Genomic DNA, 27,854 nt, shown 5'->3' with positions numbered 1-27,854 from the left:
AACAATCCCAATTTATACACGAGCAACCTTTCTGGTACAACCGTAATAAGAACAAACACTATTTTTAACTTAAACAAAAACAAACAAGCAAGCTAATGGTTATTCATCCCTTTCTATGACAGGTAGTCAGTTCTTATACCATCTTGTCAGAGCATGCATTGCAGTAGTTTAGGGCTCTTTTCACATATGGTAAATGAACCATTTACAAATACCACCCCCAATATTGCATCAACTATAAGCGACGAATCATATTAACCAGTCAAATCTTACATGAGTTATGCTCCAACAAAGAATTTCCATTTTGAGCAAAATTTGCTTCTTCAATCAATTGTAATGACAAGAGAAAACTATATCGATTCATTGAAGGTGCTCCATCAAAAAATTGCACCCAAACTTAAAAAAAAAAAAAGAAAAAAGAAAAGAAAAGAAAAGGTAATCCATTTACAGAGAAGTTAACTTACGGTCGATCATTTTGCATCATCATGTGTTTCTAAAATCTGCAGACTGGATAGTTCTTAGAAGCTCCTTCAAGTTAGGTAATATGTAGCGCGGTCCTAAACTCTTTACACCAACAGAATTCAAAAGCTGCTCCAAATCCTACATCCAGAGGGCAAAAAGGTGAAGGTCATCCAGAAGCCAAAACAAGATCTCCGAATTTCAGTTCTCCAAAAATAATTTGAAAAAGAAATGCTATGACTTATGAAATGTTAAAAATAGTGTTCCCTATTGAGATATACAGGTAATATAAAAGGGCACACATTTCATTCTCACCAATAAAGGGGAGAGAGAATCGAATTCGTCAAAGTACCAACGAGTTTTGCTATGTGTTTTTCACTCCCCCAATTATTTTTTTAACCTTCGACATGAGTTGGTGCAACATTCAATTCTATGAAAAGATATCCTAAACATGGAAGATCAATTGAATTTTAAAAGCAACATCGTATTTATTGGCATGAGAAAAAAAAAAAAAAAGGGTCACAACTAGATAGCTTCCAGCATAAAATATTCCTAGCATACCACACTGGCGGAATACTGATATTAATTGCTGCCTCATGCAACTTAATTATTAAGTGAATCATGCTCTGGAATGATGATTTAATGCATCCTACTTGGATGCAAAATGGATCAAACAATGCGCTCAAGAGAATGAACTCCAAACCATATTCTCAAGAAACTAGCCACCTTCATCTGAATGTAGGGATTTTAATTAAAAGGATTTCAGTCTTTGCAACAGCAAAGCATAAGTGATAAAAAATGAGAATACCGAATAATATCATATCTATGAACCTTCCAAATTACTGCAATATTTACTCGATATCATTTTTGCAGCAATCGTGTTACTTGACACCAAAAAAATAAGTAGAAACATAAAAATATGAAATAAACAACATTTCAAAAGTGAGTCTTTCAACCATTTACTTTCCTTTAAAAGATGTATCCAATAATGACTCTGGTATACAGGTTACGTTCATCAATTCCTCTATAATGTCTGCCTGAAAATGTGAGAGCTTTTTGTGCTACTAACCAATCAAAAACAAAAGGTAAAAAATGTGCAAGTCTGGCTTATGCTAGGTTAAAATCACACGCATTAATTACCATTAGACAAAACCTCTCAATATGAGAGCCATTCCAAGTAGCATAAAACCAGAATTACTACAAGATTTGTTTTTTGTCAGTTACAATCAGGAATCAGAATTTTTTTTGATAAGTACAATCAGGAATCAGAATTCTCACAGGGAAGGCGCGAGTTACTCAATAGAGGGGTTTAACATCCCCTCTAAACGTGTTCCCCTTTAAGTTTTCCATAAGAAATGTGTGCTGGGTCCCGTTAAGTAAGTAAGGTGGCCCTCCGGTCGTACTCGTGACAGTGACCTCGTGGATGGAGCAATTCATGGACTACTACAAATGGTTCCTATTTAGGTGGTTTGCTTAGTAGATGCTTTCTTGTAGCTCTACAAAAAGCAATTCATTCCCCTCAAACCATCACATTTCATAATAATTGCACCAAAAGAAATGGTGGTATAGGTAGGGGTGAAATTTGGTCGGTCTGGACAAGAGAAACCAACCCGACCAACCATTTTTTACCAGACCGGTCCAAATTCTATAGGACTGAATTCATTCTCGTCCAGGGGTTTTTCACCCCGGACCGGACCGAACGAAAATAAAAAAAAAATATTTTTTTATTATTTATATAAATAATTGTATATAATTAATTATTAATATATCACAATATTACATAAGTATTATATTCTTTAATGTATAACTATAATATATAGGACTAGTATATATTAATATATTACCATATTATAAGAGTTATAGTATAAATTATAGTATATGTATAAATTTATAATAGTATTAGTATAGTTAACTTAATATGTTACAATTAAATCACTATAACTACATAGAGTATTATTTAATATCGTATTACCAATTTATCACTAACATATAGTATATTAGTAATACTAGTAGTATAGTTATTAGTTATAGTATTGGTACTAAGTCTATAACTATATATATTTAGATCAATGTATTATTATATTTTTTGATGTATAACTATAATATATAGTACTAGTATATATTAATAATTGTACAATTTATTATGTAATTTTCATTCAATAAGTAACTTAATTTTAGTTTAGTATTTTAAATAATTTTTTTTATTAATCGTTTAAAAAAAAAAAAAAAGAAGTTGGACCGACCAGACTGATAGCCAGCGGTCCGGGGAAAATGGAAAAAGTTCATGGACCACCATAAATTGGATAAATTGCACTTTCAGCCCCAAACTATAGGGACTTACAAAATAAAATAAAATAAAATAATAAAAAAGAAGATACAGGGTCATAACAACGTTCTTCCTAAACTATAAATATAATAAACCAACGCCCCAAATCACATCAGTAGTTGCAATATACCATATTGTTAAAATTTCTCCATATTCCACCATTTGTAACCTTAATTTCCCCTTATCACGTGATCACTGTAAAATAAAATTAAATTACAGGATTATGTAACAATGCGATAAATGCATAATACTAAGAATAAATAAAATGGACAATTGAGAAATTTTAATAACGGGAAGACATTGTAACAATACTCATAGTTTAGGGCTGGAAAATGCAATTTCTGCCAAAGATATGGAAAAACCATAGTAGGATCAGGGAAAATGCATTATAACTATACTCAAACCTTGGATTGTTACTCATAAAAATAAAAAAATAAAAAAAAATAAAAAAAAAGCCAAAGCAGGATAGCTTAAAAACCTAGCTCTAACGGGGCCAGGAGGAGAAGCAACTAGAATAAGTAAGCAATATTGCAATGCCTAAATAATTGAAACAACTCAAAGACTACCAGTGACTTAGGAAAGCTCCTTACATTGCCATACTAATAGTCCAAACAATCTAATTTATTTAATGTTTCATGAGAATTATAGAGCCCAAAGATGCCACATGAAATAAAGCACACCTTATTCAGCAAAAATACAGCATAAGCGGCTCTTGTAGTGTCTTGACCTTCTAAAAAGAGAGGGAACTCCACATGCTTCTTAGTTGTAGAAAGCTCTGTATTTGATGACAAATCTGAAGAAGTGGGCTCTAAGGAAGGTGCATGGTCAATAATATATGAATGAGAACCACCCAAGCGCAAACGGTAACGCAAATGAACGTTTAAGTAGGAAGCTATAAGAGAAACAGCCTGCAAGAAAATCAGGCTGATAAAGTACAATCCAATATCTTGCTTTGGCAACCAGGCTTTCAACAAGTTGACAAAAAGCCTGCTACTTAAAATGCACCAGCATATAATAATAATACAATGAAACAATGTTGATAATATTTAGGATTAATGAAAAAGAACTGTATTATACCAAGTCCAAACCAAATGAATGCAGTGACTCATCAGAAAAAGGAGTAGATGGTATATGATCCATAATAGTTGATAATACTAATTTTTAAGTCAAGCAAAGAGAAAGAACGCACATGTGCAACATATCCCAGCGCAGTTGCAGACCTCTGAACCTCCCTCTTATCCGTGAAAAAACTCATCTTCTTAAAAGGAAGCATACTCAGGTGGAGACCTAAAATTGTCAAGGATCCTTGATGAGCAGGTTTTGATCCAGGAGAACCCCCTGACAGTACAAAGAGAGATTATTTTTTTTATTTTTTTATCAGCAAGTAAGAACTTTATTAAAAAATAGGCATAGCCAAGTACATGGGACATATACAAGAACAACACATATGCATGAGTGTTTAAAGATACAAGGAAATCATGAACATTCATGCCATTAAAATCTATTACAATTGACCAAGGGAATAAGGTATTGATTAAAAATGTTCTAAGCTCGTCTATTGTCTGTTCACAATCCTCAAAACTCTGACCATTCCTCTTGATCCATATGCACCACCATAGATTGATCGGGAACATATTCCACATAATTGCTATTTGAGAGTTACCTTGGATGCCTCTCCAACTAGCAAGTAAATCAATCACCCTTCGTAGCATCACCCAATGGAGCCCCACCCAGCAATCCATAAGCTCATTCCATAAGCTCATGGCTACATCACAATGCAATAATAGTTGGTCCATGGACTACCCACTTTCCTTGCACGTATAACACCAATCCAATACAATGATTTGGCATTCCCTTAGATTATCTAAGGTAAGGATCTTCCCTTGTGAAGCTGTACATACAAAGAAAGAAGCTTTTGGGGGGCCTTAGTCTTCCATATGTTCTTCCATGGGAATGAATTTGTACTTTGTGTCATAAGGGACTTGTAGAATGAATGAACAATGAATCTCCTCTTCTTGGATGGACACCAAAAGATATGGTCAGCTCCCCCGTTCACCCTACAAGTATATACAAGATGAAAAAAATGTGTGAATGTGTCAATTTCCCAATCTTGTGCAGCTCTATGGAAGATGACATTCCATTGAGGGGAACCACTAGATAGATCCAAAAGGTCTGCAATTGAAGCTGTCTCTGTGCAATATTTTAAATCCTGGGTAAGCTTCCTTTATGGTTCGATCACCACACCATAAATCATGCCAGAATTTAATTTTGGAACCATCCCCAACTGCAATGCGTATGTATCGAGAGAAGATTGTCTATCCTCTTTCTTATATGTTTCCAAAGCCCCACCCCATGTGATCCGCTCACCTCATTCAAGCTCCGTCCTCCTCAATATCCACCATATTTTAGATTTATTACGACCTTCCACAAAGCTCCCTCTCTTTTTGGTATATCCACAACCGCTTACCCAATAAGGCCTTATTGAAAACCAAGAAGTCTCAAATTCCCAACCCTCCTCCGTGTGCTGGAGTACAATCCGTAGCCCAATTCACCAATGGAACTTGAGAGTAATGAAAGTAGCATTAAGGCGGCTTTTTTCAAAACTACATCTTTCATGAAAGTGTCAATGGACCGCGTTGCCGTCCATATTTGTTTCCATAATTGTTTTCATATTTATTTCCTTGATTTACTCTTCCGTATAATTAGCTTAATATTTCACAGATTGTATAGGGATAACATTAGCATATACATAGTTCTTTCCATGTATAGAATTCCTTTGTACAATTTATATAATAGAGGGAAATCACAAGGCCAACGATTTGGCCATTCATACAGCACTTTTGACTTATCTTGACATGGTATCAAGAGCCGGTTGAAAATTTTTTTCTCTTCTCTCGGTTTCGTTGTCGCCCGCGTGACTCCTTTGTTTTTTTTCTCGGTTTCGTGTGTCGGCGTCTTCTGAGTCTCGGCAGCACATCTTGGCACCTTCTGTTTCTGGTGTATCACACCTGACGTCACAGCTTAGTGTTTTTTGGCATTTTGTTTATGGGGTAGTCTTTGTCGGCAGCTTCTGCCTCAGTTTGAGCAATTTTCGGCACCCTTTGAGTCTAACGACACATTCCTCTCCTAGAGTGGTGTCTTTCGGCAGCTTCTGTTTAAGGTTTTGGTATTTATTTTGTTCTCATAATATTTTTTTGGGAGTCTTTCTTTTTCCTGGAGTGGGTGATTTCGGCATATTTATTTTGGTCTGGGCATTTTTTTTGGCTTATCTCATTTGTCGGCGATTCTGCACCTATGTGTGTCAAGTTTACAGGAAAAAATTACTCTACCTGGGCTTTTCAGTTTGAACTTTTCCTCAAGGGAAAAGACCTTTGGGGCCATATTGATGGCACACATGTTGCACAAACGTCCAACACTGACAAGTCCAAGGATGTCGTGTCTTCTCCTTCTTGGGCTGTGCTTGATGCTTGGATCATGTCTTGGCTTCTTGGTTTGATGGAACCACATATTGTCACCAATTTGCAGGCTCATCGCTCCGCTCAATCCATGTGGAATTACTTGAAGAAGGTTTATTATCAAGATAATACTGCTCGTCACTTTCAGTTGGAACATGCGATTGCCATGTTTCAACATGGTAGTCTTTCCATACAAGACTACTACTCGGCATTTTTGACTCTTTGGCATGAATATACTGATTTGATTATGGCGGATGTTCTTGTTGCCGCTCTTTCGACTATTCAAAAGCTTCACGAGACTAGCAGGCGTGATCAGTTTCTTATGAAACTACGCCCAGAATATGAATATGTTCACTCCTCTCTACTGAACAGATCTCCTGTTCCCTCTCTTGATATTTGTTTTGGTGAGTTACTTCGCGAAGAACGTCTTAGTACTCAAGCTATTCTAGAGCAATCTCATGGCAGTTCCGGGACAGCAACTATGGCTTATACTGTCCAAGGACAAGGATCACCCATGACTTCTAAAAATCTACAATATTTTTCTGTTGCAAGGAATATGGGCATATTGCTGCCAATTGTCCTAAAAAGTATTGTTGTTCTTATTGCAAGAAAAAGGGTCATATTATCAAAGAATGTCGTATCCGCCCCCAGAATCGTCAGGCCCAAGCATTTTAGACTTCTGTTACTGTTCCTCCTGCAGCGACTTCTGTAGCACATGACTCTTCCTTAGGTGCTTCCTTTGATCTTGCATCTCCTGCCGCAACTTACTGCACCCCTAAAATGGTGCAACAGATGCTCATTTCAGTATTATCTACGATGGGATTTCAAGGTAACAATTCTACTACATTTTGGTACGTAGATTCGGGTGCTTTTAATCACATGACGAATACTCCCACAACTCTGTGTCATGTTCAGCCCTATGCTAGTCACTCTGCCAATGACAGTTCTCTGCCAATAGCTGCTGTCGGAGATGCCTCGTCTCCATTTACTAATGTGTTTCTTGCTTCTCAGCTTTCCACGAATCTTATTTCTGTTGGTCAATTAGTTGATAACAATTGTGCTGTTAATTTTTCTGGTGATGGTTGTGTTGTGCAGGACCAGGTAACGAGGGAGCCGATCGCGAAGGGACCTAAAGTGGGGCGCTTGTTTCCACTATTTTTACCTATTCCAGCAGTTTCTTCAATTTCTTCTATCAAGGCTTTTGCTTGTAATAATGTTCCTGATCTGAGTATGGTGTGGCATCGTCGTTTAGGCCATTCCAATACTCAGATCCTATCTCATGTATTGCACTCTGGCTTTCTTGGTAATAAAGAGCGTTCTACTTTATCTCTTCAGTGTGATTATTGTAAACTTGGTAAAAGCAAAACTCTTCAATTTCCTTTGCATGCTAGTAGAGCTTCTCATTGCTTTGATCTTATTCATAGTGATGTCTGGGGACCTTCCCCGGTTAGTTCACACGACAAATTTAAATATTATATGACTTTCATTGATGATTATAGCAGATTTACTTGGGTTTATTTTCTTTGCTCTAAATCTGAGGTTTTTCGTACTTTCACTAAGTTTTTAGCGTATGTTGACAATCAATTCTCTGCGACTATTAAGACATTACGCATAGATTCTAGCGGTGAATATTTGTCTATTGAGTTTCAAGCATTCTTGGCTTCTAAAGGTATTATCCATCAACGTTCATGTCACGCTACTCCCCCACAAAATGGAGTAGCTAAACGCAAAAATCGTCATCTTCTTGATGTGGTACGTACTCTATTGTTAGAATCTTCTGTTCCATCCATGTTCTGGGTTGAGGCTCTAAAAACTGCTACTCACTTGATTAATCGTTTACCTTCCCAAGTATTACACATGGAGTCTCCTTATTTCCACTTGTTTGCTAAACAACCTAATTACGATGATCTTCGTATCTTTGGTTGTGTATGTTTTGTTCATTTACCTCCTCATGAGTGACAAATTATCTGCTCAATCTGTTAGGTGTGCATTCTTGGGATATAATATGTCAAGGGATTTGTTTTCTATGATCCTACTTTACATCATACACGCATTTCTAGTAATGTTATTTTCTTTGAAAATCAACATTTCTTGTATGTGTCATCTGTGCCCTCTTCTTCTACTATGGTCCTCCCCTCTTTTGAGCAACAGCTCTCAGATCTTTATTTAGTCAGTTCTCGCTTTAAATTAGGTATGGTGTATACAAGACGCTCCCGCCCACGGTCTCTTCTGGTGGCTCACCCGATACCTGATCCTAACATGCACCGTAACCAGTCAGTTGCCGCACCTCCAAAACCTTTGGTACATCGCTCTTCTCGAGTGTCTGTACCCCCGGATAGCTATGGGTTTTCTTCTAGCAATTCTATTTCAGCTCTTACTGCCGCATTGTCCAATTTTGATATTCCCACATGCTACTCACATGCTGTCAAGCATGACTGTTAGCGACAAGCTATGCAAGAAGAAATTGTCGCTCTAGAGACCAATCACACCTGGGACATTGAGCCTTGTCCTTCCACTATAGTTTCTCTGGATTGTAAATGGGTTTACCCAGTCAAGGTTCGCTCTGATGGGAGTTTGGATCATTATAAAGCTCGACTTGTTGCCCTTGGGAATAATCAGGAATATAGTGTCAATTATGAGGAAACCTTTGCTCTTGTGGCTAAGATGACCACTGTTCGTACGATCCTAGCTCTCGCTACTTCCAATAATTGGCCACTACATCAGATGGATGTTAAGAATGTTTTTCTTCACGGAGATCTTAAAGAGTGTATTTATATGAAGCCACCCCCAGGATTGTTTCCCTCTCCTACCTCTAATGTGTAAACTTCGTCGCTCTCTTTATGGTCTCAAACAAGCTCCGAAGGCCTGGTTTGATAAATTTCGAACCACTTTACTGGAATTTTCCTACAAGCAGAGCAAGTATGACACTTCATTATTTCTTCAAAAATCAGACACGGGTATTGTTGTTCTTTCGGTTTATATTGATAATATTGTGATCATTGGTTCCGATTCTGCTTTACTTGTCCAGCTTAAGACCCATCTCTCAGAATCCTTTCATATGAAAGATCTTGGGTCTCACATATTTCCTTGGTCTTGAGGTGCATCGTAGTCCCTCTGATATTTCACTTAATCAACATAAGTATGCTAGTGATTTGGTGGCTACAGCTGGACTACAAGAAGCTACCTCTGTCAATACTCCCATGGAATTAAATATCAACCTTCGCAAAGAGGATGGTGACTTACTTGTTGATCCCAGTTTATATCGGAAATTGGTGGGTAGTCTTGTCTATCTCACCATCACTCGACCAGATATTTCTTTTGCGGTACAGCAAGTCAACCAGTTTCTTCAGACTTCTCGTCATCTTCATTTGGCTGCTATTCGTAAGATCATACACTATGTTCAGGGCACTTCTGCCCTTGGCTTATTCTTTCCTGCAAGCAATTCTCTCCGTCTTGTTGCTTATAGAGATGTTGATTGGGCTGGTTGTGCTGATACACGTCGCTCCATCACTAGTTGGTGCATGTTCTTAGGTGATGCGTTGATCTCCTAGAAGAGTAAAAAGCAAGACAGAGTTTCTAAGTCATCTACAGAATCTGAGTGCCGAGCGATGTCTCTTGCTTGTTCCGAAATTATTTGGCTTCGAGGTTTGCTTGCTGAGCTAGACTTCTCTAAGACCGATCCTACACTTTCACATGCTAATAATACAAGTGTTATTCAGATCACGGCCAATCTTGTCTATCATGAGCGTACCAAGCATATTGAAGTCGACTATCACTCTATCCGTGAAGCCTTTGACGCTCGTGTTATCACTCTTCCACACATTTCCACTGAACTACAAATTGCTAATATCTTCACCAAGGCTCTCACTTGTCATCGACATTGCTTCCAAAGTAGCAAATTGATGCTTGTTGATTAACTCGCATCAATTTGAGGGAGCTGTCTATCGACAGCGTTGTTGTCCATATTTGTTTCCATAATTGTTTTCATATTTATTCCCTTGATTTGCTCTTCCGTATAATTAGCTTAATATTTGACAGATTGTATAGCGATAACATTTGCATATACATAGTTCTTTCCATGTATAAAATTCCTTTGTACATTTTATATAATAGAGGGAAATCACAAGGCCAACGATTTGGCCATTCATACAACACTTCTGACTTATCTTGACATATCTTGACAGGAAGAAGCTCATGACGTCATCTTTAACTACTTCCCAACATTCCTGAAAGAAAGCCATCGTGAACCCATCTAGACTGGGAGCTTTGTTACCTACCATACTTTTCACCACCTTGCAAATTTCCATCTCCTCGAATGGCCTCTCTAGCCAGCTTGCTTCTTGATGGTCGAGCAGCTAAAAAACAAGACCATCCAGTCTCCATCTCCAAGAAAATTATTCTGAGAGTAGTTGTTCGTAATAGTTGGTGATGTGATCCGTGATCTCAAAAGGGTTCAATGTGATCCTTCCATCTACTAACGATAACTCAATTACATTGTGTCTCCTATGCAAATTAGCCAAACAATGGAAGAACTTGGTGCATTTGTCCCCTTTTTTCACCCATAAAGTCCTTGGTTTTTCTCTTCAGGAAATCTTTTTCATTAAAGTCGTCCTTTCAATATCCTAGGTCACAAGCTTCTTGTAAGCCTTTTCTTCTTCTAAAAGACCCCTCTCCTCCTCCACCCCCAACAAACCCATTAATTTGTCGAAGAGGGACCATTTTTGGTGTTCCACATTTCCAAATAACTGTTCATTCCATTTCTTCAGATCCTCCTTTAAAGCCTTTACCTTACAAGCCAGCACGTAACTAGAATTGCCTTGAAGGAGATAGGATGACCACCATTGTCTAACTTTTTCAATGAAGCCTTTCTATTTCAGCTGCGCATGTTCTCAAACTTGAAGTATCTTTTACCACCATGGATACCTCCACAATCAATGATAATAGGGAAGTGGTCCGAGCATAACCTTGGAAGTGGTTTTTGATTAGATCTGGAAAATGTGCTTCCCAATCAAGCAAGATGAGGAATTTATCAATTCTTCACCAAGATGGGTGCACTTTAATACTAGACCATGTGAAGGTGCCACCAACTAGAGGGATGTCAAAGATCTTTTTTTTTTTTTTTTTTTGTTTTGTTGTGCACAGGTGTCTGAGAACAAAGTCCCAACTAATCTCGGGGGTGCTCAAGCCCTCAACTAAAAGTTTTCCGCAAGTGCACCTTGGGTAATTTAAGGGGAAGTTCTTTCAATATAGAAATTGTTTGCACCCAAGAAGATTCAAACCTTAGACCTGCTCATAAAGAAAGTGAGAAAAATCCGCATTGCAAAACTAGAGCTAGGACCTCTTGATCGTTCGCTTGGGAAGCGGGTGACATTAAAATCAATCCCAATGCACCGAGGCAGGTTCCATAGGCTACAAAGACCAGCCAATTCATCCCACAAGACTCTTCTCGCAATATTTGAATTAGGGCCATAGACACCGGCAAAGGCCCATTATTAACTATCTTCTACATTCTTGAAAGATATGGCCACCGTAAAAACCTCCACATAATAATCCATTTTGTCCACGACCCTTTTATCTCACATTGCCAAGATACCTCCAAATGCCCCTTTAGAAGGCAAATACAACCACCTAGACAACAATTCCACAAACTCCGTATAATGCTAAGGGAGATGAACTCCAACAAAGATAAATTAATGACGAAACTACAACATGGTACAAAACCTTGCCAAGAGAGACAACAAAACATTATGAAAAGTTGCAGGCAATCCAAACTATTTCCAAAAGTAAATGTGATACCCCATATTGAGGAGTATATATGGTGAATGGGGTCCTACATTGCTTATGAGGGAGAAGTTCTTGCTTTTTATAATAATTTCAATGGGCTTTAATTGTACTATTGCCTAGTCCTTTTAGAGTATGACTCAAATGTGACGAGCATTCCTTGTGTCGTTACGAATGACATTAAAACAAATCCTAACAAAAAATGTGAGACATTAGATGTGCCATCTATGATGGAATGGCCTGATGAGGAGAACATAGGGAATTTAGAGAGATTGTGATACCCCTATTGGGGGGTACAGGTGGTGAATGGGATCCCATTTTGCTTGTGAGGGAGAAGTTCTTGCTTTTTATAAAAATTCCCATGGGCTATACAGCCCAATCGTATCATTGACTAGTCCTTTTGGAGTATAGCTCAGATGTAGCTTGGGCCTTCCATATATTGTTACAATAAGACCAATATAAATTGAATTTGAAATGAAGGGAAGCTAGCTTATCTTGAAGCGAGAGATTGTCTACTTTACTAGTTTAAACCCTGTTGGGGAACTCCAAAATAATGTTGGTAAAAACACGCTTAAACACAGAGAGCAAAGTGCCAAGGGCAAAACACTTCATTTACCAAAAGAAAAGTGCTTTATGAAAGTGCATATCATGCTTTTCGGCAATTTCTTTATAATTTTTTTGGAAAATATATAAAATATTAGTTTTAACTATTATTATTTGACTGGACCAGTAATAGAATATACCTGCTCCAAAAACCGAAAAAATGAAAAGAAACTCACTGGCATATACCTGATTGACTACTGCTGGGAAACAACTCAAGTTCCTGCTCCTGTTCAGGTCCAACCGAAATCTTTACAGGATAGAGCAATGAAACTTGAGAGATCATATATTGTTGCCTTGTTCTTAGCCTCTTCTGCAAATTCCGAAGACTACCATAACCTTTTTCTCCAGAAAATAACCTATTTGATTCCTGTAAATAGAAAATGATCAGCTTTTCTATCACACCAATACAAATATAAGATATAAGATAACATCAGCCATTCACCCAGGATAAGAAATAAGAAACTGATATCATTAAAAAAAAAATTATCTGCGATAATTGTGATTTTAGTACTAGATAAAAGCATTCAATAATTATAAACATAAATGAACAAAATATACAACAAAAAAGAAAATTAATCTAAGACCATTGGTGCCCTTTTCCTATGACCAATGGAGTCCTATACTGAATAAAATCAAAGAAGTTGATCAACTTCATGAAAACAAAAATAATAAACAAACTAATAGAAGATGCAAATGTGTAATGCTCACTTAGTGCAACCCAAAAGAGATCCAATCTAGATAAATGGAGCACAAACATATAGAAACTTTGGCAATGAGGAACAAGAGGTATCTATGGCATAATCCACATGTATTTGTAACAAAGAAAGTCTCTCATACTGCAATCCATACAGCTTCAGGCTTCAAGTTATCAATATTAATAAGACCCAAAACAGTATTAATCCACACACACTTGTAACAAAGAAAGTCTCCAATACTACAACCCATAAAGCTTCAGTCTCACATGCAAGAAGCGTTGAAGATTGTAAACGGTCAATGGATGAGCTCAAAAGTTTCTTTATTAACACTTTATTCCATTGGGCAATTGTAATACACTTTAATGGTTTGAATATCCATGACTTCCTTGTAACAGTTGTTAATCATGCCTAGGTGTGGCTCTTGTATATGTCCCGTGTACTTGGCTTCGCCTATTATCAATAAAATACTTATTTAAAAAATAAAAAAAATAAAAAACAGTTGTTAATCATGCCTAGGTGTTGCTCTTGTATATGTCCCATGTACATAGTGGATATTAGAATAAAAATTACTAAATTTTCCAAGATGAATCAAAATCCAAACATTACTTGGAATCTTAACGGGTACGAATTAAAATTACCTGCAATCGCTTCCTTGCTACAGAAAGAGCTGTCCCAGCAACCAATAAAGATCTAACTTCAACACTAAGTTTTTCCTCTTGCTTTTTAGCATCCTCCTTTGCAAGCTTAGAACTCATTGTCATGCTTTCCATCACCTGTTTTTTAGCTGCCAGTTTCTCACGCATCTCATCAAGCACATTCAATCGACTCAATGACTCAGCATCAACCTGCCCACAACGTTGTGGCCCGCTAATCCGCGGGTAAATTCATTAAGGCTCAAGAAAATAAAAACGTTCACAGCTTTAGATCTTTCTCCAATGTCGTGCCCCAAAAATCTTTGAGGCTACAAAGACTTAGTTCACATGAGATGTCAAAAAAGAAAATATTGATAACTCAATCATGTGAATAACTTAATTAATTCATTTTTCCCATTTTCAAAAGGTAAACAATGGAAACAAACAAACTTGAGGCAAAAGCAAGCAATTCTGAATTTCTGACAAAGGTTAGTTGGTCAAACTAACAGATGGAAGAGTCAAATAGAACATGCCACAAGCCTTAATGCTTTGTTCAACTGCCAAGAAATGAGGAAAATGAAAAGAAAAGGGAAAACAAATTAAAATTCTAAATCCGGTATGTATTATAATAGAAAAAAGGAAAGCAAGCAAACTCTTTGATATGCATGAATCTCATTCAACTAATTTTTTATAAGCAATATAAATTTCTTACAAAAAGTACTAAAGGTGCAGCCCACCCACACAAGATATGTACAAGATAGCCGATTATCTATTTTTAGAAAAAAATACTAGAAAACTACAGAGATTAAGCCTATTAAATTCTATATAAGCTCTCCAAAGGAAGAGAGTAGTAAGTACAAAAAAAAAAAAAGGACTTTAGCTCCTCCATCATCTGTCTCCTCAGTCCTCCAAATTTCTATCTTTTTTCCCTCATGAGGCAAGTAGGCACAATTTTCCACACGGCTTCAGTTCATGTGCAACCACCTAACCCTCTTGAAAAGTTAAAAAGGTCCCCTACCCTTCTAGGTATGACTCAAGTTAATCCAATCCGAGTGAAGAAAACACACCACAAAGCAATAGTCATTTTGCAATGGAGTAAAAGGTCATCCACAAACTCCCTACTTCCCTTAAACATGCAACCCCAATCAATAATAACAATGTCTCTTTTTCCTTAGATTATCCATGGTGATAACCTTTCCTATTGAGGCTGACCAAGTGAACACCCCTATGGCTTGGTTGAAAAGAGTTTACCCTCTTTTTTTGGCAAAATACAAAATAACAGAAAATTAAGCTGATTTTTTTTTTTTTTTTAAATCGAGATCCTTTAAGAGTTTTTTGTTTGAACTCCACAATGATTTTTTAAGAGAGAGATATTGTAACAACTCAAGAAAAGCTCAAGCCACATATGAGACCATACTCCAACGGGACTAATCCCTGTTACAATTGGAGCCCCTTGAAATCATCATAAGAGCTTGATCGAGCCTTTTATTCCCAAGCAATGTGAGATCACATTCACCACCTTCTTATACAGAATCCGAGATATTACAATCTCCCCCCTTAAATCCCCAAACATTCTTGTCAGGCCATTCCATCATATAGATAGTACGACTAAAGTCCCATAAATCATCTCTTTATTCGTTGTGAGATGGCAGTCTTTGTGGAATGAAATTTTTGGTAGGACAGGTATTGTTTGGGTGATGCCAAAAGAAGTGGTTGATCTTCTTGCACGTTGGAATGGTTTCGAGGGGAGCATTCGTGTGGTTGCCTTATGGAAGATGATTCCTTTGTGCTTGATGCGGTTTCTTTGGTTTGAAAGGAATGGAAGATGTTTTGAAGACAAAGAATGTTGTTTGAGACACCTTTGGGATTTTTTCTTTTGTACTCTAGCTTCATGGGCCAAGGCTCTTGTATTGAATGATGTTAATTTTAAGGATTTGTTTTAGGCACTATTTGTTTCTAGTGTGATGTCGGTATACGTCATGTGTACTTGGGCTTTGCCTATTCATGGTAATAAAACTTTCTTATTAACTATCAAAAAAAAAGTTTTGACTGAGTTTTGCTTTGATACTATTAGTAACAACCCAAGGAAGACACAATCCATAAGTTTTTTTCTCTCTCCGTACTATCAAGGAGAAATTATGTTTTCTCGTTGAAGTGTGTTCTTTCCAGAGGTGTTTTAGATTAGTATCTTCACTTGGTTTATGTATTAAGGTTTTTTCAATGGAGCTGTGTAGAAATTTCATAATTGAAAAGAAGTGTTTTGAACTCAAGAAAATTAATGAAAGACGTTGGAGGTTCACTGAGATTAGTTTTCGAGCAGTGAGATTTATTTCCTTCGATCAGGAAGCTCTGGGATGGTTGGCTGAAAAGGTGAAGGAATAGCTCACGGGGGGCAGATGGAGTTTGTGAGATCGAAACACAGCAGGTCCCAAGTTCTTATGGTGCAGAGGCAGCGCAATTCCTTAGGGAGTTTCTTTGCTCTTTCGGAATATGGACCAGTGAAACGGCGTGGGATGCTGTTGGTCCCGGAGGGGAGAAAGGGTGAAGGGTGGAGGTTTCTTCGAGAGATGTTGCTGGAGCTCAGAGGATGGGGAAAAACAGGGGCCGGCCATTGTTGCCTTCCTCAGTCTCAGAAGGCTTTACCTACTGTGTCATACAGAGAGGCTATGTCTCGAGAGCCACAAATCCTTGAGAGGACAGAAGCACTACCTCCTTTGGGGATGGTGCAGACCTGCAATGGAGTTGGTAGAGGAGTGTCGGGGTCAAATATGGTTGACGTGCTGCAGGCGTTGGTAGATATGGAAAATCAAGTTGACAGTTTAAAGAGTAAGATGGTTTTCTTGAAACGGTGCGTTCTGGAGGGGCTGAAGTGTGATACAGGTGTGGGCCAGGTTGTTGATGGCCGGGCTTTAGGTGGTTTGGATAAGGGTAAGGGGCTGGTGGGGTTTGGGCTGTTTTTGGGTCAGGTGTTTCAGGAGTCCAGCCAGGTATTGAAGACAGGCCCAGGGGCCCAGGCCGTGAAGATAGGCCAAGGCCCAGAGGCCCAACCCGTTAAGCCTGGCGAAGTCCCTGAAGGTAACGGGTCAGCGTGTGCTGATGGCCCGTCGTCGCTAGGAGGGCCTCAGCCACCTTCGACGGCGAAGGGTCAGACGGTGCCGACGTATAAGGGGGTGGGGGTCTCGCCGGAGTTCTCTGGGTTGCCGGAAAACGGTTCCGAAGGCCAGGGTATTAGTTTGGATCTAGCGGCAGTTTTGAATCGAGTTGAGAAGGACGTGCCAGTGATGGGTGGGCCTCAGCCACCTTCGACGACGAAGGGTCAGACCTCGCCGGCATGTATGAGGGTGATGGTTTCGCCGGAGTTTTCTGTGTTGCCGGAAACCAGTGCCGAGAATGAGTTAGCGTTGAATAGTGCCGAGAATGATGTGCCGGTGATAGAGTATGCACAGAAAGTGCCGTCTGGGTGTGAGAGGGTTAACGAGGCTTTTCCTATGCCGGTTGCAACGTCGGAACAGGGCCTGGCTGTAGCGGGTCTTCCGATACACTCTCTGAGAGGTGTTGATGGTGGTTTACCCTTGCTGGAAGTTGCACAGAACTGTGCGCACGTGTTAGTAGATTCTTCTGCTGTGTTTTCCGAGGAGGTTGAAGGGGTGGAGTAGGGTTTGTATGCTGGTGGTAAGGGTAATAGCGAGGCAGTGGAAGCTGAGGTGGGTGAGGCGATTTTTGGTATTAAGGAAGCTTCCTCTTCTTCTGTTATAGCAGGGTCTTCGTGTGGTGTTCCGGTGTTGGTGGGGAGCTCTGATGAGGTAGTGGCAGCTAGAGGTGAGGTTGTTTTGCAATTGGCTGGGGTTGGGGAAGATTGTGCCGGTGATGAGGGGTCTTTCCTCACTCCCTTGTGCACACTTCCGCCCAGAGTTGAAGAGAGGAATTATTCCTCATCGTGGGTTTTTAAAAAAGTGAAGGAAATTCAAGCAGTTATAGGGATCTCTTGTGTTGGCAAGGAGGAACAATTTAAAGCCCTTCTTGTAGCTTTGGAGGAAAGCCACTCAAAGTCAGCTGTTAAGAGGGATAGGGAACTTAAAAGGTTAACCTGTTCCATTAATTATGATGTGAAGGAAGGGAGTGGCGGAAGGGAGAGATCGAAAGGGAGGGGCAATCCAGGTGTTAATGCAGCCTAAGATTATATCCTGGAATGTGCGGGGGCTAAATGATTGCAATAAACGCCTTCGTATTAAATCTTTATTGCGATTATGGAAGGGTGATGTGGTGTGTTTTCAAGAAACTAAGTTGTGGTGCATTAATAGAAGCATTATACGTAGCTTATGGGGGTGTTCGTATGTGGGTTGGGCTTACTTGGCTTCAGAATGAGCCTCAGGTGGGGTTTTACTTATGTGGGACAAAAGAGTGGTGGAGGCGGTAGAAGAGTGTATTGGAGAGTTCTCAGTAGCAACTAAGTTTAAAAATGTGGAGGATGGTTGGGAATGGGCCTTTGTAGGTATATACGGTCCGAATGTGGATAGGGAGAGGAGAAGGTTATGGGAGGAGTTGGCGGGTATTTATTCTTTATGGGAAGTGCCGTGGTGTATGGGGGGGGATTATAACATTACTCGCTTTCAGAGTGAGCGATCGGGACAGCATCGAAACTATGTGGCCATGGAGGAGTTTTCAGAGTTTATGTTTGACTTGAATCTCATGGATCTTCCATTGGTAGGGGGTGAGTATACTTGGTCAAATGGTAGGGTGTGGTCAAGATTGGACAGATTTCTGGTCTCTCCTGAGTGGGAGGCTCATTTTCCGGGGGTTTGTCAGAAACGGCTTCCTCGAGTCAGCTCCGATCATTTCCCTATTCTCTTAGATTGTGGGGGCATACTCAATGGTCGTCGACATTTCAAATTTGAAAATATGTGGCTTAAGACGGACGGTTTTGGAGAATTGGTGAGGGCTTGGTGGTCATCGTATCAGATCGCTGGCACGCCAAGTTTTATCCTTGCAGGTAAATTAAAGGCCTTGAAGATAGATCTGAAAAAGTGGAACTTGGAAGTTTTTGGCCACACTAACAATCAGAAACTAGTCCTTATGGAGGAATTGCAGGAAATAGAAGGACAGGAATTACAGGGAGACATCTCAGAGGAGGGGTTAATGAGGAAGGGCATGGTTATGGCAAATTTGGAGAGAGTCTTGTTGGCGGAGGAGACCTCGTGGCGTCAAAAATCTAGAGCACTCTGGTTGAAAGAAGGGGATAGGTGCATGAAATTTTTTCATAAAGTGGCAAACTCTCATCGACGGAGTAATGCCATTGAGGTTCTTCATTCAGGTACCGAGGTAATATCTTTGAAGACTGATATAGAGAATCATATTGTGCATTTTTATGAGTCCCTACTTACCGAATCGGTTGTGTGGAGGCCGAAGCTGGATGGACTGCGTTTTGAGTCTATTGACACCTAGAGTGTGTATGTGATGGAGAGACCTTTTGATGAAGAGGAGGTGTACAAGGTCATTTCTGGGATGGCGAAGGATAAAGCACCTAGTCCAGATGGCTTCTCTATGGGTTTCTTTCAATCTTGCTGGGACATAATGAAAGGTGATGTTATGCAGGTCTTCAGTGAATTTCATTCTTTTCAAAAGTTTGAAAGATCTCTTAATGCAACTTTTATTGCTCTCATTCCCAAGAAGCAAGGGGCTTCGATCATTGAGGATTTTCGTCCTATAAGTCTGGTTAGTGGAATATACAAAATAATTTCGAAAGTGCTAGCCAACAGGTTAAGTCCTGTGATGGAACAGATCATCTCCAAGCCACAAAATGCTTTTATTCGTGGGAGACAAATTCTGGACTCAGTGCTCATTGCTAATGAGTGCTTAGATCACAGGTTGAGGGAGGGAGTTCCAGGTATTCTTTGTAAATTAGACATGGAAAAGGCGTATGATCATGTGAACTGGGATTTCTTATTATATTTGCTACGGAGGTGTGGATTTGGTGAGAGGTGGATTTCATGGATGAGTCATTGTATTTCTACTGCAAGGTTCTCAGTGCTTGTTAATGGATCAACTGTTGGGTTCTTCAATAGTTCTCGGGGTTTGCGACAAGGAGATCCATTATCTCCGCTGCTGTTTGCTATAGTCATGGAGGCCCTTAGTCAGATGGTAAAGGCGGCTGTGGAGGGTAGTCTCTTATCGGGTTATCAGGTGGGCAATAGCACAGGTGACTCTACTGTCATTTCACATCTTTTATTCGCAGACGATACTCTTCTTTTCTGTGATGTGGATATTGATCAGATCCAAACCATACAAGCATTGCTACGTTGTTTTGAAGCAGTATCGGGTCTCAAGGTGAATCTTGGGAAGTCTGAGATGGTTCCAGTGGGTGCGGTCTCTAATACCCCCAGCTTAGCAAGCTTTTTGGATTGTAAGGTGTCTGCTTTGCCGATGACATATCTGGGCCTTCCATTGGGCGCAACTTTCAAGGCTAGAGCTATTTGGGATGGGGTAGTGGAGAAGATCGAGAAAAGGTTGGCTGGGTGGAAACGGATGTATTTATCGAAAGGTGGTCGTCTCACTCTCATTAAGAGTACCCTTTCTAATCTGCCCACTTATTATCTTTCCCTGTTTCCTATGCCTGTAGGGGTGGTGAATAGGATCGAGAAACTTTTTAAGGCGTTCCTTTGGGGGGGTATAGGGGAGGAGAAGAAATTCCATTTGGTTAAATGGAAGACAGTATGTGCCCCAGTCGAGCAGGGGGGGTTGGGAGTGTGTGACTTGAGAACTTTTAATAAAGCTTTATTGGGGAAATGGTTGTGGAGATATCAATCGGAATGGGGAGCTTTGTGGAAGACAATTATCGATGTTAAATATAGAGCGGCTTGGGGTGGATGGTGTTCGAATGAAGTGAGAGGGGGGTATGGTGTGGGTTTATGGAAGTATATAAGGAAAGGGTGGCCATGTTTTGAACAAAATATTTGTTTTGTAGCAGGTGAGGGCAACCGTATCAGTTTTTGGCGTGATGTATGGTGCGGAGACCAGGCTTTGAAAAGGGCGTTTCCGGCTCTTTATAGTTTTGCAGCTAATAGGGAGGCTTCAGTGGCGGATATGCGTTTCTTTTCGCATGGCTCACATCAATGGAATATTCTTTTTAATAGGAATTTTCATGATTGGGAACTATCTTATGTATCAGATCTTTTCAGCCTGCTATATTCCAAGGGTTTGCCAACGACACAGGGGGACAGAGTGAAGTGGAGGGTTAATAATAAGAAATGCACGGTTAAGGCGTATTACAATATCTTGACAACACAGGACCATATTCCGTTTCCCTGGAAAAATATATGGAGGTCCCGGGTGCCTTCCAAAGTTGCCTTTTTCATATGGAGTGCTACTCTTGGGAAGATCTTGACTACGGATAATTTGAAGAAGAGGGGTTGTGTCATGGTAGATTGGTGCTATATGTGCAAAGAGAATGGTGAGTCTGTGGATCACCTGCTATTGCATTGTGAGGTAGCTAGGGGGTTGTGGGATGAGATCTTTCGAAGGATTGATGTTCCTTGGGTGATGCCCCTGAGGGTTGTGGACCTGTTGGGTTGCTGGAGGAAGTTGCAAGGTTGTCATCAGGTGGCTGCGGCGTGGAAGATGATTCCGTTATGTATCATGTGGTGTCTTTGGTTAGAGAGGAATGCCCGGTGTTTTGAGGATAAGGAACGAACAAGAGTGGAGCTGAAGAATTTTTTTCTGCATACTCTACTGTCTTGGTTTTCGGCTATTGTACTAAATGGGGATAATGCTCATGATTTTTTGTCTTTGATTCAGCATAGCTAGAATGTATTTAGGTGTTTTCTGTACACCTCCGGTGTACATGGCTCATGCCTTTTTCATTCATATCAATAATATTTTCTCTTACCTATCAAAAAAAAAAAGGAAGACACAATCCATAAATGGGCCCATATTCCAAAATATTAATATAGCTAGAATCATTGGTACAGTCTTTTCTTAAATTAAAATTAAAATTATTAAATAATGCACTTACAATAAAAGCAAATCAAGAAAGAAATTGATAAAACAAATCAAAGTATAATTAACTCTATTTTGACAATAAAAACGTCACTTTGTATTATTAACAAAAATTCACATATTTTTTGGGATTTATCTTGTCACAAGCATATGTATTCTACAAATTATCACAAATCCTAGTCAGTAACTTATATACGTTCAGATCTGTCCTTAACTATTACAGAACATCTTTTTTTTCTTAAGAATGAACAAAAGAGCATTTCCATTCCAATTAAGGCAACATAAGAATCTTCAAAATTCTTTAATTAGTGAATGGAAAAACTGGCTAATAGTGTCATTATCAATATGATTTATCTCATATTAAATGGTCTAGATTGACATCACAAAATCGGTGAAATGGAGTCGATCAATATCAAAATCAGTACAACTAAAAATAAAGATTTAAACAAATGTGATTCCTATGGGGAAAAAAAAAAAAAAACCAATTCATTCATTATGAAAAACAAAATTATTTTGAAATAGATTCATTACTAAATAAAAATAATAATATCAATATGATCCTTTATCATATAAATCTATTAATTATGAAGATGAAAAACTCAAATATTTATGGATTGCCATTACAAGTATATAAGGAAAAAAATTCTTATACTTTAAAATAACAATATGCCTAAAAGTAAACTAGCTGATATGACAGAAGGTATCCTTATAAATAGTTATACAGTAGAAGATAATAGTATAGATATAGAAAAAATTCCGTATAGAAAATATTTTTATTGGAAAATTCTCAATTTTTGTCTTAAAAAGAAAATTGATATTAAGGTTTGCATTAATATTGATACCATAACTAACAGGAATAAAAATACTAAGATCAGTGGTAATAATTATCAAATAATTGATAAACTTGATTTAAAAAAAAGAAGGTCTTTTTATCTCACAATTCATCAGGATCAAGAAATGTTTTTTGGTACGTAAAAATTTATTAATATCAATAGGCATAGCCAATTACACTGGATGCATACAAGAGAAAGCACCTAGCTCAGAAACAGAAATACTTATATATAAGGAAATCAGGAACATTAAGCCCATGATAGGGAAATGACCCAAACAAAGCCCAAGCGGGAGAAATTAGAAACCTATCCAAATCTAGACCAAGCTTGATTGGATGACCATGTGAATAATCCTACGATCTCTTGCTTGGGGCAAAGCGCGCCTCCCCCAATCCTCCAATCTAGGTTCAGCCCATAAACTCCGGCAAAGGCCCACACAAAATCATCTACCACCTTTAAAAAAAAAAAAAAAAAACAGCCACTTTGTATTCCCCAATGCATTCCTTAACTCTCTCTGCTACTCTTGTACCCCACATAACTAATACTCCACCCGAAGCTCCCTTAGAAGCTAAATAGGACCATCCTACGTATTGGCAAATCACAAACTCCAAACGATCCAACGAGAAATATATTCCATTTTCATTTCCTATAAACACACAATATCAACTGTCCACAAGCCAAGCATTTGCCTGGACATTCCAAGTTAAAATCTAGGCTTCATAATACAACTAGTTCTGCCCTCCCTCTAGTCCTCCTTCAACTTGGACTACCTCCCTCAGCATCATGGTTGATTGCCCAAGCAAGACGCTTGAACTCCCCACTCTTCTTAGATATTAATTTTGTTCCAAGTACGTGACCCGCATCAATTGCAGTGAGCAGTCTTGTGAATTGATCCTCAAATCCTCCGCATGTAATCCTCACACACTGTTGTATCTCATTAACCTTTTGCCAAACCTAATCCGATGATGAACCAGCTATACTGTTGATCAATGGAAGAGGTCCTCAATAAATAATAAAGAAAATATAAAGAAAAAGCCTCTTGGTGATTGGATGGGAATGAATGACGAGATACTAAGTCACCCCATATCGAATTATGCACTTTGGTTCTTCCCAAAACTTGGGATATTTTAAAATACATATAAGATTAAACCATAGGCCATACCAATCAAAAAAATTCCTATGACTGGTTAATATCTTTATCAGGGATGTTAATGACTGGGAAGTGGATGATGTTAAGGCTTTTCTAGAATGACTTTACAGTTCAAAGTTGATGCTGGGTAGGGAGGACAGCATGTTGTGGATTCCTGCAGGAAATTCTAAGTGCTCCGTCTCCTCTTGTTACAGAATATTAACTAGTCACGGGAGTTGTGAATTTCCTTGAAAAAACATATGGAAAGTGAAAGTTCCTTCCAATGTTGCTTTTTTCAGTTGGGTGGTATCCTTGGGAAAAGTGTTGACAACTGAAAATTTTAGAAGGAGAGGTACATACATTGCTGATTGGCGTGTCATGTGCAAGAAGGATGGGGAATCTATTAATCACCTCTTTCTTCATTGTGAAGTGGCCAGGTCCTTGTGGAATGAGGTTTTGAATTGGACTGGTTTACTTTGGGTAATGCCCAAGGAAGTGGTGGATTTATTGGTAGGGTGGAAGGGTTTGAAGGGTAGCAAGAATGTTGTTCATGTTTGGAAGATGATTCCTTCTTGTCTCATGTGGTGCCTATGGCTTAAAAGGAATGGGAGATGCTTCAAAGACAAAGAACGTTCAATGGGGGAACTTCGGGATTTTTTCTTTAGTACTTGAATTTGTGGGCTAAAGCTTTTGTCATGGAAGATAATTTCCAGAATCTGTTTTAGTTTTCCTTTTGTTTCTGGAAAGTAGTAGGTATTTTCTTTTTATACGTCCTATGTAGTTGGGCTTATGCCTATTTCTTGGGAATAAAATCTTTTTATTACTTATAATAAAAACTGGCCAATGTTACAATTTGAAGCTCATTGTTAGCAAAAATTTCTCCGACCCAATCAATGTGAGATCTCATTCACCAACTTCCTACACCTAATCCAATACGGGTATTGTAATCTCCCCCCTTAAATCTTCGACATCCTTGTTGGGTCATTCCATCATAGATAACACAACTCAAGTCCCATATTTCTGGTTTGGTTTGAACGACTATAAAGACCCAAAGAAGGCAACTCAACTACACCTAGGCCAATATTCCAAAATTACTAGTCAATGTTAAAATTAGAGCCCCTTGATATCATTATAAAGGACTTGAACTTCTCCCTCCCAAACAATGGGGGATCTCATTCACCATTTTTATATACAAAATCAGGGGTATTATGTAGATGTAGCATGTGACCAACGACTGTTCGAGTAGTTGGGTCTTCCAGGTGGCATTGAATATTATATGGTCACACGTTGGGCCCATCTCTCGCCCAAATTTACCCTAAGGTTTAGATGGAGGGCTCTAGACAATGCTGGTTTTTTATTTTTATGAATCAGCGACCAAATTAAGGCTGCATCAGTTCAGAAAACTGAATGAATAAATGTAACTATTTTAGATCTATAAAATCTTAGGTGGGGCACTGCATACAGTCTTTAAAATTCTTCTTTACATGGTAATAAATGTGGATGAATATCCATACATACGTAAGAGTGAGTGCATGTGTGCTAACTTATCACAAAAAAAAAAAGTGTATGTGCATGTGCGTATCACATCGCTGAACGAAAAAATTTCAGAACACCATAAATAATGTATTTAACCATCACTATACTTGCATTCTTGCATACAATTACAATCCTGGAAAACAACCAAGATTCTCTTTTAATGGAACTATGGAAAGATCATACAAACTTGGTTTGAATATCTTGTTCAATCTGCGTATTACTTCAACAAGTAGTTTTTTCTAACAAAAGGTGCTTCCTCTTACACGGGGAGGGCAAGAAAGATGCCAAAACTTAAGAAAATATTCAAACTCATTTAAAAATTATGTATCACTAAGTAGAAAAATCTATCTCCACTCAGCCAACCCTCGTATAACGCTTATCCTAGTGTAAGTTAGATTTAAGATTTTATTTAATTCTAAAAAAAATATTAAATTTTATAAATTTAGATATACCTCATTTACATCTTCCCTTCTTCTGCTGCACTTTCTAAAGATAAGAGTAGGTGGTGTAAAGGATCCCACATTAATTGGGAATGAGAAGTTATTGCTCTTTATAAGGTTCCAATGGGGTTCCAATTGTATCATTGACTAGTTCTTTTGGAGTATAAGTCAAGTGGTTTGTGCCTTTCATTGGGACGTCACAAATGGTATCAAAGCCCATCTCAATCAGAAATGAGGGACTTGAGCTATGCTACCTACGATGGATTGCCCGACAAGGATATCGGGAATTTAAGTGGGGTAGATTGTGATACCCCATATGATAAAGACAAGAATAGGTGGTGTATGGGATCCCATGTTGCTTGAGAATGAGAAGTTCTTGCTCTTTATAAGATTTTAATGGGACTCCAATTGTATTATTGACTACTTCTTTTAGAGTATAGGCCATGTGGTTTGGGCCTTCCATTTGGGCATTACACCTACCGACAGGTTCTCACCTTGTTTGAGACTATGTACACTCAAACTTCACAACACCAATAAATAGGCCCCCGTAAAGCTGCATATAATGCAATATCCAGGGTTTTATTTCTTTACATTCTCTTGGAAACCAAACCTGATCAATTTCTTTATCGGCAAAAAGTTTTCTTTTCTTTTCTTTTTTGGCAAAGTTAAACTCCATTTATTGATTTCTTTATTCAAAATTCCCTACTTGGATGACAAATTCAAGGTTTTATTCAAACAAAGGTTCATGTATTTGTGTGAAATTGAAATTTTCAGCGCCTGAAGTTCATAGAAAAAGAAAAAATATAATTTATTTCTCTTCCTGCACTTACACGGGAAAATCCCAAAGTTCCCGAGACCCTAACTATATTAAAAATCATATAATTTATCTTTCTCTTTTTATTCCAGTACATTTTCCCAACAATTAAACAGGGCATACTATTTCAATTAAGCCAAGAAATGAATCAAGAACCACCACTAGTCTTTTCTCACCCATCGAAACCCTACCTGAATAAGTGCCTCGAGCTTTTGTTGAATACTTTGTTTCTTTTCCTTAGCTTCTTTCAGCGCAGCAGAAAGACTCCACAACCTCGCAAGCTCGTCCTCGAAGTCTTCCCACTCGATCACCTTCGGATTCTTTGGATCGCTTTTGTTTGGCTGGGAAGAGAGAGCACGGTCTCGTTCCATCGAAAATTGCAGCAGAAAACGCGATGTTAGAGCTGAAGAAGATGTCAGGGAGGGTCGACCTCATCGTCCTCAAGTGACGGTTAGGGTTTAGAAATCATCGAACAACTTCTTGGCTTTAATTTCCTGAGGATTTTCTATATTCATCAAAAAAAAAATTTCCTGAGGATTTTCTCGGGAAATTTTGTTTGGGAATTGTTTTGGAGGAAGAGAGGAAGTGAAAGAAAAAGAAACAAAATTTAGATGGGTAAACGCTAAATATGAAGTGGAAGTTGTTCTTCTAGAGGGTATTCATGTCATTATATCCCTGGGAAATAGTTCTCTGCAATCGAGTACACATGACCAACTATAAATCAACGAGACAGACACCTACCAACGGGCTAAGTACCAACTACCAACCTTTTTTCTTGAAAAACGAATATTTAAGATTCCGTCTAGTTAACAATAAGATGGGATGTTTTAAATAATAATAAATAAAATATTATTATAATATAATTTTTAAATATTAATTTTATATTAAAATTTAAAAAAATTAGATTATTTATTATATTTTATATAGAAATTTGAAAAATATGTAATAATAAGTTGAAATGAGATGAAATAAGATTTTTTATTTTAGTTAACCAGACAAGCCTAGACGGCACCTTCCCGCAGATATGGGTGGAGATAAGTATTTGGTATTAAAAAAAAATTCTTTTTGTAAATGGTTTAATTGTTATGAACTCAATGAAAAATGAGAGAGTTTCAAGAGATTGAGAGAAAATGAGAGGAGATTCTCTTATTGATCTGTATATCAT

The 27,854-nt window shown here is 38.4% G+C and overlaps 1 protein-coding gene across 2 annotated transcripts; it reads right to left on the bottom strand.

Moving 5' to 3' along the window:
* Positions 1-223: 223 nt before the first annotated feature.
* On the bottom strand, positions 224-27,292 carry LOC122316063 (UV radiation resistance-associated protein). 2 transcript variants are annotated; one of them, XM_043132559.1, is made up of 6 exons: positions 26,881-27,292; positions 13,955-14,161; positions 12,808-12,988; positions 3,972-4,120; positions 3,463-3,690; positions 224-597 (listed from the first exon to the last, which is right to left on the bottom strand). In XM_043132559.1, the coding sequence occupies exons 1-6, from the start codon at positions 27,058-27,060 to the stop codon at positions 481-483; spliced, it is 1,062 nt and encodes a 353-aa protein (XP_042988493.1). In that variant the 5' UTR covers positions 27,061-27,292; the 3' UTR covers positions 224-480. The 2 variants fall into 2 exon arrangements, with proteins under 2 accessions (XP_042988493.1, XP_042988504.1); XM_043132570.1 differs by having other exon boundaries at positions 13,955-14,183; positions 26,881-27,021.
* Positions 27,293-27,854: the final 562 nt, after the last annotated feature.

This window comes from Carya illinoinensis, chromosome 1, assembly GCF_018687715.1.
Source record: "Carya illinoinensis cultivar Pawnee chromosome 1, C.illinoinensisPawnee_v1, whole genome shotgun sequence".
Taxonomy (NCBI): Eukaryota; Viridiplantae; Streptophyta; class Magnoliopsida; order Fagales; family Juglandaceae; genus Carya; species Carya illinoinensis.
This window is presented reverse-complemented; position numbering and strand designations above follow the sequence as displayed.

What these genes read in the sequence shown, in the direction of transcription:
- LOC122316063 (XM_043132559.1), bottom strand. Translation starts at nt 27,060, where the DNA reads ATGGAACGAGACCGTGCTCTCTCTTCCCAGCCAAACAAAAGCGATCCA. An exon ending in AGCTCGAGGCACTTATTCAG is followed by an intron (nt 14,162 to 26,880) that starts GTAGGGTTTCGA and finishes CGTTGTGGGCAG; the next exon opens with GTTGATGCTGAGTCATTGAG. An exon ending in CGCTGGGATATGTTGCACAT is followed by an intron (nt 3,691 to 3,971) that starts GTGCGTTCTTTC and finishes ATTTTCTTGCAG; the next exon opens with GCTGTTTCTCTTATAGCTTC.